This window comes from Sorex araneus, chromosome 6 (assembly GCF_027595985.1).
Source record: "Sorex araneus isolate mSorAra2 chromosome 6, mSorAra2.pri, whole genome shotgun sequence".
NCBI classification, from domain to species: Eukaryota; Metazoa; Chordata; class Mammalia; order Eulipotyphla; family Soricidae; genus Sorex; species Sorex araneus.
In genome coordinates this window covers 46,759,330-46,775,594 of record NC_073307.1, presented here as the reverse complement: position 1 = coordinate 46,775,594, position 16,265 = coordinate 46,759,330, and the positions used below count along the sequence as shown (strand labels likewise).

The 16,265-nt window shown below is 55.3% G+C and overlaps 1 protein-coding gene across 4 annotated transcripts in view; it reads right to left on the bottom strand.

Moving 5' to 3' along the window:
- Positions 1-4,036: 4,036 nt before the first annotated feature.
- ABLIM3 (actin binding LIM protein family member 3) overlaps positions 4,037-16,265 on the bottom strand; it is a 120,366-nt gene continuing 108,137 nt past the window's right edge. For all 4 annotated transcript variants that reach the window (XM_055143184.1, XM_055143185.1, XM_055143182.1 and 1 more), the window contains 7 exons: positions 14,661-14,808; positions 13,223-13,252; positions 12,699-12,757; positions 11,007-11,067; positions 10,198-10,319; positions 9,746-9,826; positions 4,037-6,085 (listed from right to left, as the gene is read on the bottom strand). In XM_055143184.1, the coding sequence (XP_054999159.1) occupies positions 5,972-6,085; positions 9,746-9,826; positions 10,198-10,319; positions 11,007-11,067; positions 12,699-12,757; positions 13,223-13,252; positions 14,661-14,808 (615 nt within the window). In that variant the 3' untranslated portion in view covers positions 4,037-5,971. The remainder of the gene's footprint in view (positions 6,086-9,745; positions 9,827-10,197; positions 10,320-11,006; positions 11,068-12,698; positions 12,758-13,222; positions 13,253-14,660; positions 14,809-16,265) is intronic.

The window sequence follows — 16,265 nt, the reverse complement described above, 5'->3', positions numbered from 1 at the left end:
ACCCCGAGTATTGAGGCACGAATAAGCCCCAAGCACAGCCAGGTGTGGTCCCAAAATGAACTGACTAGATACACTCGTATATCTGGAGCTTTACACAGATTCTTCCCAATCTTCAGCTCCAGCTTCAGCCTCACAGTCATTGATTACATTCAATATTTCAGCTGTGGCTCCCCAAGGTCGTTCTCTCACCTGACTCACTTTACTGGCAAGAATAGGGACACTGGGGCTGGAGTGATAGCACAGCGGGTAGGGCGTTTGCCTTGCATGCGGCCGACCCGGGTTCGATTCCCAGCATCCCATATGGTCCCCTGAGCATGGCCAGGAGTAATTCCTGAGTGCAGAGCCAGGAGTAACCCCTGTGCATCGCTGGGTGTGACCCAAAAACAAACAAAAAAAAAAAAAACAAAAAAAAGAATAGGGACACTCAGACCGTTTTGTCTCCCTTGCCCAAGGACATGCAGCCCGGGAATCAGAGAACCCAGATTTGGACTCTAGTCTAAGTTTAGAGCCCATGTTTCAAACTCTCCATGGTACCACCTCCAAATAGCTTCTTATGAGGTGTGTAGGATTTCAAGGTGCCACAGGAAATTCAGGGGAATGGCAAAAAAAAAAATGTGCAGAACTTAAATAACCATTTAAGCAAGGACAATGAATGAATATGTTAGTGATTTTTTTTTCTCTTTGGGTCACACTAGGCATTGCACAGGGGTTACTCCTAGCTCATGCACTCAGGGATTACTCCTGGCAGTGCTCGGGGGACTATATGGGATGCTGGGAATTGAACCTGGGTTGGCTGTCTGCAAGGCAAACACTCTACCCGCTGTGCTATCTCTCCAGCCCCTGATCAAACTGCCCTCTGGAGGGTTGAAGCAATTTATACTTTTTATCTGGAATATTGGTTTTATTTTTTCTTTTAATTTTTAAATTATTATTTTAAAAGTATTTTGTAACGAATCACCATGAGATACAGTTACAGACTTATAAACTTTTGTGATTACGTTTCAGTCATAAAATGATCGAGTACCCATCCTCCACCAGTGCCCATTATCCACCACCAATGTCCCAGTATCCCTCCCTCTGGCCACCCCCCCTTTCTCCCCACCCCCCTGCCTCTGTGGCAGGCACATTCCCTTTTACTCTCTCTCTCCTTTTGGGTGTTATGGTTTGCAGTACAGGTAGTAAGTGGCCATCATGTTTGGTCTGTCGTCTACTGTCAGCACGCATCTACCATTTCAAGTGAGCCCTCCAAGCGCCATTCACTCAGTGGTTCCTTCTCTATCCCGGCTGCCTTCCCCCCACCCCCGAATATTGGTTTTCTTATTTTCCATTTGTATGGAGGTACCTTGATTTGCCACATGGTTAACTGGTTCACCATATTGCGTGAACACACCATTCCAACCACGTCCATCCCCAGAGTGCCTCCTTCCCTCCCCCAGCGTCCCGAGGGTCTCTTCCCACCCCAAAGAAGCTCGGTTCTCTGGGCAGAATCTTCAACGGCTTTGGCCATTTGTTGCTCCTTTACTTGTTTCTTTATATCCTACTTGTTAGAGATCCCTTGAAAAATGTCACTGAGGAGGTGCTACCACCTAGACACACACACAGACCAATAAAGTTAAACTCCTAAAATTACACAAAATTATAAATCAATGATAAGTTGATTTTTTAAAAAAACTCCCCCCAAATGGTGTATCTTTCTGGAAGGTTGGATGGACAGGCCGAGGGTCTGAGAGGTGGAGGAGGGCTGCTGAGATGGCTGAGGCCAGGTGTGAGGCTCAAGGCGTGAGGCTGACTTTCTTTCTTCCTTTTTTTTTAAAAAAAATTTAATTTTGTTTTCATGAAGTTGTTCACAGTGACTGATTGCAAAGAACTCAGCTCTGCTGCCTATGTCTGTCCATGCAGGAGATGAATGAGCCCAGCACTTCTCCACCAGGGTGGGACTCCCCTGGGGGGGTATTAAAATATGCACTCAGGGTTGGGAGCCTGGAAGGGGACTCAAGATTTGGCCTTCTTTAGCAGCTTCCAGGGACTCCCAGTTCTGCAGACAGTGGCCATACTTGTTGGGGGGGGGGGTGGACTTTGGCGCTTGCCCACAACCTCTTGTCTGAGGTGCCAGCCCCTCCTCCCCCCTCCCCTTCTCTGACCCCTCTCCCTCCTCTTCCCAGCTCCTCCAGCCCCTCTCCAGGCTGTGCCAGCTCCTTGGACACACCCTTACTCCGACCTGCAGGGCCACCCCAGGCGGGCTCCTGAATGCAAAGCAATTCCCAGCCCTCTGGACCCCTGGGGTGCTTGGTTCTCACCCTTCAGCGTGTGCAGTGAGTTTCTCTCTGCCCCGCCAGCCTGTCCCTGTTGGTCTTTCTTAGCTATGACCTCCGCGTGCCCTCTTCCTGTATTTCCCCTTGAGGCCAGAGTGCTGGGATAGTGGCCACCTGCCGTGCACCCGGTGGCATGCTCAATGCTTCTGTCAGAGCAGATGCTCAATAAGGAAATATTGGAGGAAGGGAGCAAGGGAACATTTCCCATGATCCTCTTGCACGGTGGAGTGTGTGGGGTGGCCATGAGGGTGATGTGGAAGAACCTTCAATGGAGACCCCAGAAGGGGGCTGAGTTTAAGTCTCATCTCGCCAGACAACGTAACCAAGTTTCCATTGAGCATTTCCCCAACATCAATTTCATTTTTTTTTTGTTTGGCTTCTTGGGTCACACCCAGCGATGCACAGGGGTTACTCCTGGCTCATGCACTCAGGAATTACTCTTGGCAGTGCTCAGGGGACCATATGGGATGCTGGGAATTGAACCCGGGTCGACTGTGTGCAAGGCAAATGCCCTACCCGCTGTGCTATCGATCCAGCCCCTCCAACATCAATGTCTGATTAGATTATGGGCCACTGGGTCTGACAAAGGTATTGGGTGCTTGGCAGGACCTCCGGTGGTGTGTGTGTGTGTGTGTGTGTGTGTGTGTGTGTGTGTGTGTGTGAGAGAGAGAGAGAGAGAGAGAGAGAGAGGCTCTTAAGGGGAGAGATACCCTGTGCACTCAAGGACACAGCGGCTGTGGCAGAGATGCTCTGACTCCCTCACCAGAGGCCACGTCTTGTCGGTCCTGTTTCTTTTATTGGTCAACAGGGTGCCTGCATCCCATCCCAATCTCCAGGTGAAAAATGCCAAAGGCTCCGTGTGACAGCCTTCTCTGCAGCTGGAACAGGGGACCTATTCATCACTCTGTTGTGGGACCCATGGAGAAATCTACTGGAAATTTCGGGGGCAAGTTCTCAGGATGAAGAAACACAAAAAGAGAAACGTATTTCCATCTTTGGAAGCAGCTGTGTGAGGCCGACACGGCTGGAGCAGCAGCAATCTCTTGCGAATGTGAGGGGCAGGGAGGGGTCTGAGGACAAAAACCAGGATGACTGAAGGTGATGGCTCCTGAAGGGATCTCTGAGCTACAGAACTGACTAACTCTGCACCTTGGCCTTCTGATTGCCCATGACGACATGTGCGCCGATGCTGACGTCCCTTTGAGGAAGGCTCTCTGACTGAGCAGAGCACACAGGCTGGTCTTGCCAGTCCGCCAGAAACTGGCTCTCCTGGCCCTTTCTTGTAATTCTGGGTTCCCTTCAGTGCTGTTCCCTTAACCCCGAGTCAGAGATGAGAACAGTAGCTCCCCCTTGGGTTGGTAGGCTTCAGTGGGATGGTGGGTGTGATATTCTCGGCACAGAACGTGGCACGCCATTGCTATTTACAGGTGGGACTTTTTAATACCACTATTATTCATTCATTGAGAAATTCATGGAGAAATCTACTGGGAACCAATCACAGATCATGGTTCATTCCAACATTCTCTACAATCGTGCGGGAACCTCCATTTTCTGGGAACCAGTCTGAGTACTGCTTACTTCATCAGTCATCGCACTTTATTGAAGGCAAAGGCAAAGCTGTCTCCAGACTTTTTTTTTTTTTAAATTTTGGAAAATGTGCACGGCTCAGCCTCTTTTCATTTACTTATTTCTACTCATGCTAGAAACAAACAGAAGGACACAGGTCTGGGTTGAATTATGTGTTTTTATGGGAAACAAAAAAATATCCAACAACAATAACAAAAGCTCTTTAATTTTGCCAAATTTTCAACCAGTGATTATGAGGCAGTGTCAATGACTGGTCTGGCTGGGACGTTTCTACAGGATCAGGAAGGTGGAAAGACACTGGCCAAGAAGAGAAGTTGCAGAGAGGGTTGGCATCTGAGATTCGATTATATAGACCTCCCTGCCAGGCCCTCATCCCGGCACCCCTTTGCAGTAGTTTCCTTCTAGTTCACACAGATCCTTCCTGAACATAGCTCAAAATGCAGCCTCTTCCAGAAAGCTTTCCTTGGTTTACACCAATGACCTTTATAGCAATATCACACACTTTCGCAAGCCCTCTTCTACCATTTTCTACTTTACAACCAACGTGTTTGAGTGCATCCTTAGGAGACCCATCATCAGCTGGCATGTCCCTGGACCAATGCCCCTGTTGACCATCCCACTGTTCCCATCTCCCACCCCTCTGTCCAGTGGGCAGCAGGCGCTCAGTGAGGGGTTGCTGAAGTCAGTTTCACACTTGCCAGGTGACATCGCCAGCCTCTTGAGACTCACCACGGTTAATTTCTACATCCTCATACTTCCTCCACGACTTCAAGGCACCTCCAAGAAGGAGCAGACCCCCATCAGACACCACCTGCTCGGGGCTGGAGGTGTGGGGAGGTTCCACTCTCACCACTGTTCCGGAAGGTGAGGAGGCAGGAAAGGCAGCCTGGGGACATCCAAGTTGATCAGGAGCAGAGTTGGCCAATGCTTCATTCTTGGGCCTCATGGGCAGCCATTTTTCTGAAAGCCATTCACGACCGTGTCTCGTGACAGCCATGAATACGGCCAGTGAAGAGTTGAAGACTGGGGTAGGGCGGGAGGTGGGGCGGGGGTGAGGTGCAGGGGTGGGTGGGTGGGGGCTCTGGTCCAGATTACTGTCAGAGGGGTGGTTGGAGGTTGTGTGTCTGGTTGGTCGGTTGGAGCTCTGGTGGAAGCGTTAGCCCTGTGCTGTGTTGAGTTGTCAGGCACGTAGATTGTAGTAAGGCTGAAGATTACGGGCTGCAACGACCGGCCTCTCCCCGGGAGGGGATGGGCCAGGAGGGGCATGGCCAGGGAGCCACAGGGAGGTTCTAAGTGGTCCTGCAGCTCCATCCAAACAGGGCCCCTCCCTCTCACTCCTGCCCCTCCCCTTCACCCTGCTGGTTCGGAGTCCTCAGAGACCAGCTGGAGGGGTGCGGGCCAGGGTGCCGCCTTGCCTTTCCTTCTCTACCGTGAGCTGTGGCTTTGGATCGGGACAGGCTGGGATCCAGGGACGAGGGAGGAGAACCGAGGAGCAGCAGAAAGGCCGAGGCCCCGTCCACCTCTCTTCTCTGCTCTGACGACCTGGGGGCCTGCCCTTTATGTTGCGACGCCCCTGGGGAGCCCCCAGCTCCGACACGGGGGTGATGAGAAAGTTCTTTACAGCCCGCAGAGGTGTCCAGTGACTGGGGCGAGATGCCTGCGGGCACTCCCCCGGGAGGGCCCCTCTGGGGCCAATAAGGGGTGGCCACGGTCACCACGGGCCCCACAAGGCTGGGCCACAACTCAGGGAGATGGGAGATTCCTTCAGACACCTCCTTGAAGAGAGAGAGTCGGGCCTCCGGGGACGCAAGTCAGGACGGTGTTGCGGTACAAAACAGGATCCCTAGTGAAGGGTGGGCGTCCCCGCGAATCCCTTCCCACACCCCAGAGCACTTAGAAAAGAGAACGTGGGGAGCATAAAAACACCTGGCTGGCGTGGGCTGGCCTGGCACTACAGGAAAGCAAATCTCGCGGCAGGCAGACGCCCACTACACAGGAGAGGACTACACGGAGCTTGAGGAGAGGGGTCTGACGTGGTTCCTTATGCGGCCGCGCGGAGACGGGGCCTCCGCCTAGAACAGCCGCGCCTGCTTCTTGAGTTCGTTCCTCTTCCAGAGCGCCAGCCGGTCAAACTCGGAGATGGTCATGCCGAAGACCTGGTAGAACTCTTCCTGGGACAGGTGGCGCTGGCGGAGGAGAGAGAGGGACAGCCTGAGGCTGAGGGGCAGGTGGGGCAGTAGGGGGGAGAGGGGACCGTCGCCAGCCGCCTGACCCACGGAGGGGCCCGGGGGAGGCTGGGCACTGAGGGCGCCAGCATGTGGACAGGGTGTCCTCACATGAGCCCCCGGGGCTGGGCTGGCTGCTGGGGAGAAACTGGGCTTCACTTGGGGCCCCTAGCGTCCCCCTCTGCTCCATGAGTGCGTACGGTCCTTTTGGGGAGAAAGAGGACGCATGTCCAGGGCCGAAGGGCATATTCTGGGGGAGGGCCACACCCAGTGGTGCTCAGGGCTTACTTCTGACTCTGTACTTAGGAGTCACTCCTGGTGTACTCGGGGACTACAACGTGGGATGCTGGGGATTGAACCCGAGTTGGCCACGTGCAAGACAAGCACCTTTGCCACTGTACTATTGTTTTAGCCCCTGCGGGTGCATTTTTGGTTACTAGTATATTTTTATATATACATACACACATTGTGAGACTTGTTGTTACTGTTTTTGGCATATCAAATGGAGCAATAGCACAGGACCACAGTGGGCAGGGCCTTTGCCTTGTATGAGGCCGACCCAGGTTCGATTCCTCCATCCCTCTCGGAGAGTAAACTACCAAGAGTATCCCACCCGCACGGCAGAGTCTGGCAAGCTACCCGTGGCATATTAGATATGCCAAAAACAGTAACAACAAGTCTCATAATGGAGACATTGCTGGTGTCTGCTCGAGAAAATCCATGAATAATGGAATGACAGTGCTACATACATACATACATACGTACATACATACATACATACTATATATGCATATATATGTGTGTGTGTAGTTTGGTTTTTATTTTATTTTATTTTATTTTGGTTTGGGGGCCCAGGACTGCTCAGACCTTATTCCTGACTTTGTGCTCAGGGATCATTCCTGGTGAGGCTAAAGGGGACCATATGGAGTCCTGGGATTGAACACTATGGGCTGCTTGCAAGGCAAGCACCTTACCTGCTGTATTATCTTCGTGCCCCGCCCCCCCCCCCACTTAAAAAATGATCTGTAAGGCTGAGCTTCAGACCCACTAACATTACTAACAACATTCCTTTTCATTTTTCCACCTGCTACCACATCCTTTCCTCTCTCCCATAGGAAGAAACACTGGGGGACCCCACGACAGTTCTCCCTTGGTCAGCCACTCAGCCCTCAAGTGGATCCGCCACGCAAAGCTTCTGGAGTTGGGAATATGTAGTTGCATTGGGCTGGAGGGTGGCTGGATGATTATTTTACTATTCTTACAAATGAAGAGTTTTAATATTAAAATTATGTGTAAAGAGTCAGATACATATGTTATAAATTATTGATCAATGCCTGGGATTGTCAGACTGTCATAAAACTGTTAAGTACTTCATAATAAGCTGGAAAAAAAAACTCAACTCAAAATCACCACCAGCCAGTGATATATGTCAAAAGTCACCCATGCTTGGGGCTGGAGTGATAGCACAGCGGGTAGGGTGCTTGCCTTGCACGCAGCCGACTCGGGTTTGATTCCCAGCATCCCATATGGTCCCCTGAGCACCGCCAGGGGTAATTCCTGAGTGCAGAGCCAGAAGTGACCCCTGTGCATCGCCGGGTGTGACCCAAAAAGAAAAAAAAAAGTCACCCATGCCTGAAGTTCCAGAAAGTGGCCAGAACCTGAGTTCCTGGCAGGAATTGGGCAGAGATGTACGGGGCTGTGCCTGGTTCTCTTCAGATCCCCTGCCTGCTTTTTGCGGGCAGCAGCTCAGCTCCAGGAACCCAGTAGATGACATGTCTGACTCTTTACATTAAAAAAAAATCAACCCGGGTTCGATTCCCAGCGTCCCATATGGTCCCGAGTACTGCCAGGAGTAATTCCTGAGTGCATGAGCCAGAAGTAACCCCTGTGCATTGCCAGATGTGACCCAAGAAGCAAAACAAAAACAAAGACAAACAAAAATCAAGAATTTTTTTCCTTTTTGGGTCACACTTGGTGATTCTCAGAGGCTCTGCACTCAGGAACTCTCCTGGTGGTGCCGGGGATGGAACCCAGGTCGGCCATGTGCTCCAGCCCCTGAAGCATTTGTTAGATGAATGAAGAAATACTCCAAGCCCCTAAAGGCAGGGTGGGGGCTCTTCCTCAACTTCCTCCCAGCCTGGTTCTGGGGACTGGGGCAGGGTCTGCTCATGCTACACACACCCCTCCCCTTCATCTGCCCAGGCTTCTCCCCCAGACTGCGGGTCTAGGGCAGGGCCCTCTTTTGACATCCGAGAAAGCTCCCTGGGGTTCCTGGCCCTTAGGCAAGATTTGCTCTCCTGGTTTGAGCTCTTGGTGTCCTGGAGAGCACAGGTGAGCAAGGATGAACCCTGGAGCGTTAGGCTTCCTGAGTGCTGCTGCCCAGAGCGCCCTGGAGCTGTCCCCTGGAGCTGTCCCCTGGAGCTGTCCCCTGGAGCTGTCCCCTTCAGCACCAAAGGACTCATCCACAGGCAAGGAGGGCTCATGACCCAGGGCTCTGGGGAGATTTGCTGGGGATGGGGTGGGATTATGGGGGCCCCCACTGCTAACCCTGCAAGCCCACCATGCTTCCAGGGCACCCCGGACCCCACATTCCCCTCTGTCCCTCCTCTACCCTGGGCGATTCCGAGGCAGTCAGTGCTTTCCTCATCCGAAGACCTTCCGAGCCTCCTTTCACAGATGCTTGTGGTCAATTCCACAAGCACTTCCTGATACCTCTTTGAGGAAGAAAGGGCAGCTCCTGGGTCTGAGGCAGAGGAGGAGGGAAGGGCAGGGAAGCAGGCAGCTCTGGAAGCAGGGCTGGAGATGCTGAAGAAGAGGTGACCCGGGGGAAGGGCTGCGGGAGGTTTGGGGCAAGGGCACCACAGAAATGACAGAGTGAGGCAGCTGAGAAGATGGTAAAGACATTCTAGGGAGATGGAGCAGCAGGGAGAGGCCAGAGGCGCCCGGTGGGCTGGATACCCTACATCCCCTTTGCCTGTCCCACCCGCTGCTCACGATTCTTCCTCTCTCCCTCTCCGCACCCGCCCACCTTCATAGCCACCCCCAAACTCCTCCTCCTGCTGGACCCCTGCTCCAGCTGGCCTGGTCTTAGTGGGTCATGCTGCTGCCCAGCCCTGCCTCCGAGCTGAGGGCTCCGCATGTTCTCTCTCCTGTCCATCCCATGGAAGCTTGAGGGACCCTGGGCAAGCACCTTTTTAACTGAACACTAAAGAGCTTTTCACATGGCCTAGCTGCCCATCCACGCGTGGCATGTTCAGAGCTGGAACCCGGAGTCGGGCTCACATGTGCAGGCAGTTGTGCCAAGGCTGGGTCTCCGCCGAGCCCCGAACAAAGCCCTTCCTATGTTTCCCACGAAGCGGACGGAGGCCCCGACCTCACTGTCTGCTGTGGAAGTCCCTGCCCTGGATGGGGACACGCTGTGGCCAGACACCTACACGACCTGAGCCGAGGAGGAAGCAGGGAACAGCGGGGACGGTTATGAGCCAAGAACGCCGAGTTTGCTTTGGCCACGAGCTGTGTGAGTGTGCAGGCACTCGACTCGCCCGCCTTGCCCATCGGGGCGAGAGCAGCTGCTCCCCAAACACCCTCAAGCCCAAGGGCCCCAGCTCGGCTGGGACCTACCTCTAAGCGGGTCCGGTCCACGTCCTTGGGGAGCCGATTTCTTCCTCTTGTGGTGACCAGCAGCAGCTCATACGGGTAGATCTGAGGAGAAAGGGAGGCACAGAGGGCTCGTCCCGCTCAGGCACATTTGGTGCCAGGGTTGCCCTTCTATGCGGACAGGCCAGAGAGTCAGTCTGGGGGAGGGGCAGGCTGGCCCTCCTTGGGGTGTCCTGGGAGCCTCAAGGCACCTTCACCCCCGTGGTGGGTCTACAGGCCCCCAAAACACCAGGGCCAGGCTGGGTGACATTTGTCATCAATGTGGCACAAGGCCTCCCAGACGTAAGTGTGCAAAATCTGGGGATGAATGAGGCCCTGGCAGGCCTCTAAGGTCCCAGGGGGAGGTGTCTGATTCCTGCAGGTGAGAGATGGGGCGGGACCCAGGCAAAGAGAGGCTGGCGGGACCAAACACGGACTTGGGGGCTCTGTTGCTTTCTTCCTCCCAGAGACAGCGTTGCTGCTTCTGCTGGTTCCCAAACGTAGTGGCTCCCCAGGTCCCGAGACCCCGTGGGGCTCTGCATCCTCTTTACCTTGTACTCTGCCAAGAGAAAACACACAGAGAAGAGACGCTGTGAGGAGACGCTGTGAGCAGGCCTGGTGCGGGGGGAGCGGGGTCCTGGGGCTGGTCTGAGCACAGTGGGGGCCGCCTTGAGGGCAAAATGATTTTTGAGGTTGTAAGATGAGGAATAAGAAAATTCTGAGGGTGATGGGGCTGGAGCCATAGCAAATGCTTTGTACATGCCTGACCCGGGTTTGGTCCATGAGCACTACTGGGTGTGACCTAAAAACCAAAAAAAAAAAAAAAAAAGGGTGGTGGGGAGTGATGGGGAGTCCCAGGACAAGACCCTTTATCTCTGGGGAACTTTTAGTGTTGCCATGTGGGCCTGGCCTCCTGCCAGCGTCTCTCTGGGAACTGAGGGGACAGTGTCCCAGGTAGAACACGGGGACGCTGGGGCGGTGTGCTGGGAAGAGCGGGCACGGGTGTGACAGTCACAGCCGCCAGCCTGCAGTGCCCACTGAGGACAGCTCTCGGGCCAGAAGGGCAGGGGACCCGGAGAGGCCAAAGACAGAGAACGGGAATGAGCGAACGGGACTGGGACTCGTGCTTTGGCCGGGCCCCGGCAGCCCTGGGGCAGGGCCTCCCGGGCGGCTGCTTGTCGCAGGCCCAGTGCAGTGCTGAGCAGGGCAGCCTCCGTCCCGCGCCCCCTGGCAAGGCCACACTCACCTCGCATGCCCCAGTTGACGGCGTTCATGCTATCATAGTGGAAGAGGTCTGCGCTGGGCGTCTGCAGGGGTGAGAGGGAGGGGGTGCAGGCTGAGGCGACTTCCTGTGTTCCGCCTCACGGAGCACGCCCCAGCCACCTCCAGCAAGGGGTTTATTAGCACCAGCTCTTCCGAGCCCCCTGAAGAGGGACTGAGCCGAGAGCCAAGCACATAACCCATGTGCTCACCGCCAGCAGGGGGACGTGCAGCCTCACCTCTCAGGCTCCTGCACGGCTCGGCCCCCCTCTCTCTTTGCCCCCAAACTGCAAGCTGCCCCCGCCCCAGACTGCCAAGCCCCCTTCTCCTGTCAAAGCTGCCTCCCCCTGCCCACAGATGGCTTGCCGACTATTTGCTCCCTGTATTCGCCTCCCCCCTGCAAAACCACGGCCTCCCAAAGGGCAGGGCTCTCGGTCTCCCCGGCCCGTGAGAGTTCGTGCACCCCGAGCAGGGCCTGCCATCCACAGGGTTCTCAACACCGGTCTGCTCCTGAGCGCAGGGGGAGTCTGAGCACGCGAGGCTAAAGGGCCGGGGGGTCCCCAGCAGCAGGGGTTCTTAGACCAGCTTGTCCTCTCTAGTGACCTTGATCCTTTGCCCTTGGGTGGGTTCTCTCCGAAATCGCTGCCGAATGAGTCTGTGGCTTCTCCTGTCCCCCTGGGTTGCCTGAGAGGTGTCCTACCAATCGGGTCACTCGGTAAGTCTCCAGCAGGCCCGCCCGAGTCCTCGCCCATGGACAGGGCCCTAACACTGTCCCTGCCTGGCTTCCCATCCTGGACACTCCAGCTCAGGTGCTCCGTGGCCTCCTGCCCTGGGGCGTGGGTGCTGCACCCTCCTCTGGATGGCGCCTGCTGGCCCAGCAGCAAGGCCCTGCACGCTCCCAGGTTCGTCTGACGCCTCCTCCAGCTAATCTCTCCAGCGCGGCTGTGCTCCCAGCCCTTGTACCCATCTCTCCCCAGCGCGGCCGTCCCCCCAGCCCTCCCGTCTACCCAGCATCACCCGGCATGCTGTTGTGGAAGTCGTCTGGCTCCCCAGCTAGGATAGGAAGATCCGAAGCAGCTTTATTCCCTGCAGCCAGAACATTCCAGCACTTGGTAGGGGCTTTGAAAAGGTTTGTCCTGGAGCCAGAACACTCTGGCACTTAGCAAGGCCTTTGCGAAACTTTGTCCGCCCCACCGTCCCCGACCTTTGCCCATGTCCGCCAGTGATGTCCTCGCTTGTTAAGGAGACACACTTGTATTCCCTCACCACCCTCTGAACAGCCTGGGCTACCGTCAGCGGGCCGTTCCTGGAGCTGGGCTGTGAGGGCGGGTGGCCTGGCTCTGAGAGCTGGACAATGCCTGGCCCCATGTCTCTGTTCCCGCAGCTTCCCCACGAGAGAGGGTGAGTGAGAGAAGCCTCTTGCTGGGGTCGGGAGTCAGTGCGTGGAGCCCTAACTCAGAACAGGCTGGGTGCCCCAAGAACTAGTGTCCCCAGGCCCCCTCCCTCACACGCCGGGTCACAGGGACAACAGCCAACTTGCTTTGCCTCTGCTGGTTACCCCTCTGCAGGCCCCAAGGTCTGTGTCCAGGCTCTGGGATTACTGGCATCCTCTGGACCACACTCCCCACATGCTGGCATGCATGCACACATGTGTGCACATGCATACATGCTCGCTTACCCTGTGCAGCCCGTTTCTTCTGTAGGCAGGCAGGGAGGCCGATTTGGAAATGAGGGGATCTGGAAAGAAGTGGTTACCTACTGAGAAGGGACTCCCCCGTGACCAGCCCCCCTGGAGGGATGAGTAGCCAGAGGCCACTGGCCCCTCCGGCTGCTCCCCTGACTTGTGCAGACTGCCTGAGGGGCATCTCCCCTTCAAAAGTTCTAGGCACCCAGGAAACAGCACCCACTCCCTGGGCTTCTCCCTCTGCACTCGCTGTCCCCCTGGGCTGGGAGCCTGAGCCCTCCATGGACGCCTCAGCCAGAGGCCTGGAGGTGGGGCCCAGCTCAGACCAGACAGGCAGCTTCCCCGGGGCTGTGAAGGGCACCGGCCTCCCTGGGCGGGGGGTGGCTTCTGGAACCCGAAACCGAAGCAGAACTGGACAGTGTGAGTAGCTGAAGATTAGGACTGGCCTGGGAGAGCCACTGCCACAGGCCTGGCCCTCACAGAGCATGAGAGGCTGCGGGTAGGGGGACGGGACATACCGCTGTCAGCCAGGTAGTGAGACCGAGGGGCTGCAAGAGAGGAAAGCAGAGGTCAGTGGTCCTGGGCAGGCAGGCAGGCAGGGGGAAGGGGTTTCTGCACTCTCTCCTGTTCACTCCCTGGGGGTCTTCATTTGTGCCGACCCCGTAACCCATCCACCCTCTCCGAGTATCAGGGGCACTGCAGGGGCTCCACAGCATGGAAGCCTTGGAAGGGACCGGAAGTGGGCTCCTGCCAGTATCCTGCGCAGAGCCCAGGGCCAGGGATATAAAACAGTGCCCCCAACTGGCGAAAGATGGTCACCGGCTCTTGCGATCCATCCTGGCTCTACCATAAGTAGAGTTCACTTTAAAAAAAAATTTTTTTTTTTTTAAATTTTTACATGAATCACCATGAGGTACAGTGACAGACTTACAAACTTTTGTGCTTACGTTTCAGTCATGCACTCCTGGGCCCGAGGCATAGTTCAATGGATAGGGTGTTTGCCTGGCATGCAGCCAAACCAGAGCATCCCATATACGGTCCCTGAGCACCACCAGGAGTGATTCCTGAACTCAGAGCCAGGGTAAGTCCTAAACACTGCCAGGAGTGGCCCCCAAACAAAGCAAAAACAAACAACAACAACAACAAAAACCAACCAAGAAAAAACCAAAAACCTTAACACATCAGTTTTCTCATCTGACAAATGGGAAATGGAAGGTGGGAAAAAAATTACGGGAGATGTCTATAGTGTTTTAAAGGAGACTACAGGACACAATGCACCAGCTCAAGGCCTGGCACAAAGCAAACAGATCTGGCTTTGCCCTCAGCACTGCCCGCAGTCTGGTGAAGAGGGAGAAACTTGGCCTTGGAGTCCTCCTGACTCAGGCCTCCAGCGGCTTTCCGAGCTTTCTGACCTTCCCCGAGTGGCTTAACTGCAGGTCTCTCGTCTCTAAGTGGGTAAGACTAATCCGTCTGCACTGTGGGCCTCTGTGGGAAGGGAAGGGGCAGCGTGTCTATTGATGCCTGGTGTGGAGGATGGTAATAAATGGTTATTTCCAGGGCCTAGGCCTGAGTCCCCGTCAGGCAGTGATGTGAGGAGAGATTCTGTGTCAGGACTGAGCCCAGTGGGGTAAGAGAGAGAGGAGGCAGAATGCACTGCGGCCAAGTGCCCAGAGCTGGCCTCTGGTCACGGAGCTCCAGTGACCAAAGCTCCTGGTCCCCGGGGAGTCCTGCTTTCTGGGCCTTGCAGCCCGTGAGGAGACGCTCTCCTGGACGGTGAACCTGACTGGCCTCCTTGTAGGAGCGGACAAGCAGCAGACGTGACTGCTGGCTGCAGAGGTTGGGCTCGCTCGGTGCCCCTGGCCCCGGGCCTGTGCGGCGTCTGCACGCTGGGCCAGGGAGAGAATGAAGACAGAGAGGGGAGGGCAGAGCCGCACGCCACCCTCCAGACAAGCTCACAGCCATTGAGGGACATGTCGTAGCCAGCCATGTGCAGCGCCTCCCGGCTGCTGGTCGAGCTCCGGGGTGGCGTCCAGGGGTCAGCGTAGGAGCTGGACCGGGCCTTCATCTCTTCCTTCAGGATCAGCCGGCCAATCCCGCTCTGGAGCTGAGGTGGGAGGGGAAGGAGAAGTCAGAGAGAATCAGAGCAAGACGGGGCTGACTCCGGCATGGTTCATTGCTCCATCAGTTGGCTCTGGGCCCCGTGCTCTGGCCAGCGCCCGGCTTCCCCCTGATGACTTCACCTTACGTACCCAAGCAGACTGAGAAACGGGTGCATTTCTGGGTGTGGGCAGGGCTGGAGAACCAGGTTTTGCATGGTGAAGCGCATGTTTTGCATGAGGGAGGACCAGGTTTCATCCCCAGCACCTCATGCTCTCCCAAGCACTCCTGGAAGTGTGTCCAGAGCACTGAGATGGGAGAAGCTTCTGAATGCTGCCAGGTGTGGCCCACCCTGAACCCTCCCTGCGCGCCCCCCTCCCCTTGACAAAGACAAAGAAGAAAGTAGGTCTAGACAATGACCCAGGACTGCATTTTTTTTTTTAAGTTTTTGGGCCACCCCCAGCAATGGTCAGGGGTCACTCCTGGCTCTGAGCTCAGGAATCACTCCTGGTGGTGCTTGGGGGAAGATATGGGACACCGGGGATCGAACCCAGGTCGGTCAGTTGCATACAAAGCCAACGCCCTCCCCACTATGCTATTGCTCCAGCCCCCCAGGACTGCATTTTTTTTGTACTCAGTTCAACAACAGAAGATGGTCCCAAACCTAAGTTGGGGTCACTGGCATCTCCTCTGAAATTCATGCAGATTTCACATAAGATAAAATTAACCCATGGAAGGAAGCCCCCATGAAAACACACACACACACACACACACACACACACACACACAGAATACAGCACATTCCTGGTCTGCAAGACCACTGCCTCTCCCCAGTTTTTATTTATTTATTTATTTTTGCTTTTTTTGGTCACACCTGGCAGTGTACAAGGCTTACTTCTCGCTCTGCACTCAGGAATCACCCCTGGTGGTGCTCAGGGGACCATATGGGATGCTGGGAATTGAACCTGGGTCGGCCACATGCAAGGCAAACACCCTACCCGCTGTGCTATTGCTCCAGCTCCTCTCCCCAGTTTTAAGCCACTGTATCATCCACCCACCCACCCCAGGGAGCCCTGCAGTGGGGTGGGTGGGTGGATGATCCTTATTTTCCCTTCCTCGCCAGGTTGACCCTCCATTTGTGTTCTGTCCCTATGGATTCCAAGGACTTCAGGTAAGCTGAAGCAGACAACAGGCAGGCTATGTAGCCTGGCTTCTTCCACAGAGCACGGTGCCTTTGAGGTTCGCTCATACCGTAGCATCCATCAGTCCTCTATCCCTTTCTTTTACTAGTGAAATCATAGATCATTGCAGGACTAGGACACATTGTGTGGGTCGATTCCTCGGTTTAGGAACATCTGAGCGATTTCTCCGCCTTGGTTCCTGTCCATAGTGCTATGAACTGGGATTTGTCTCCGAGTCCTCAGTTCTCCTAGGACTATGCCCAGGAGTGGAACTGCGGGGTCA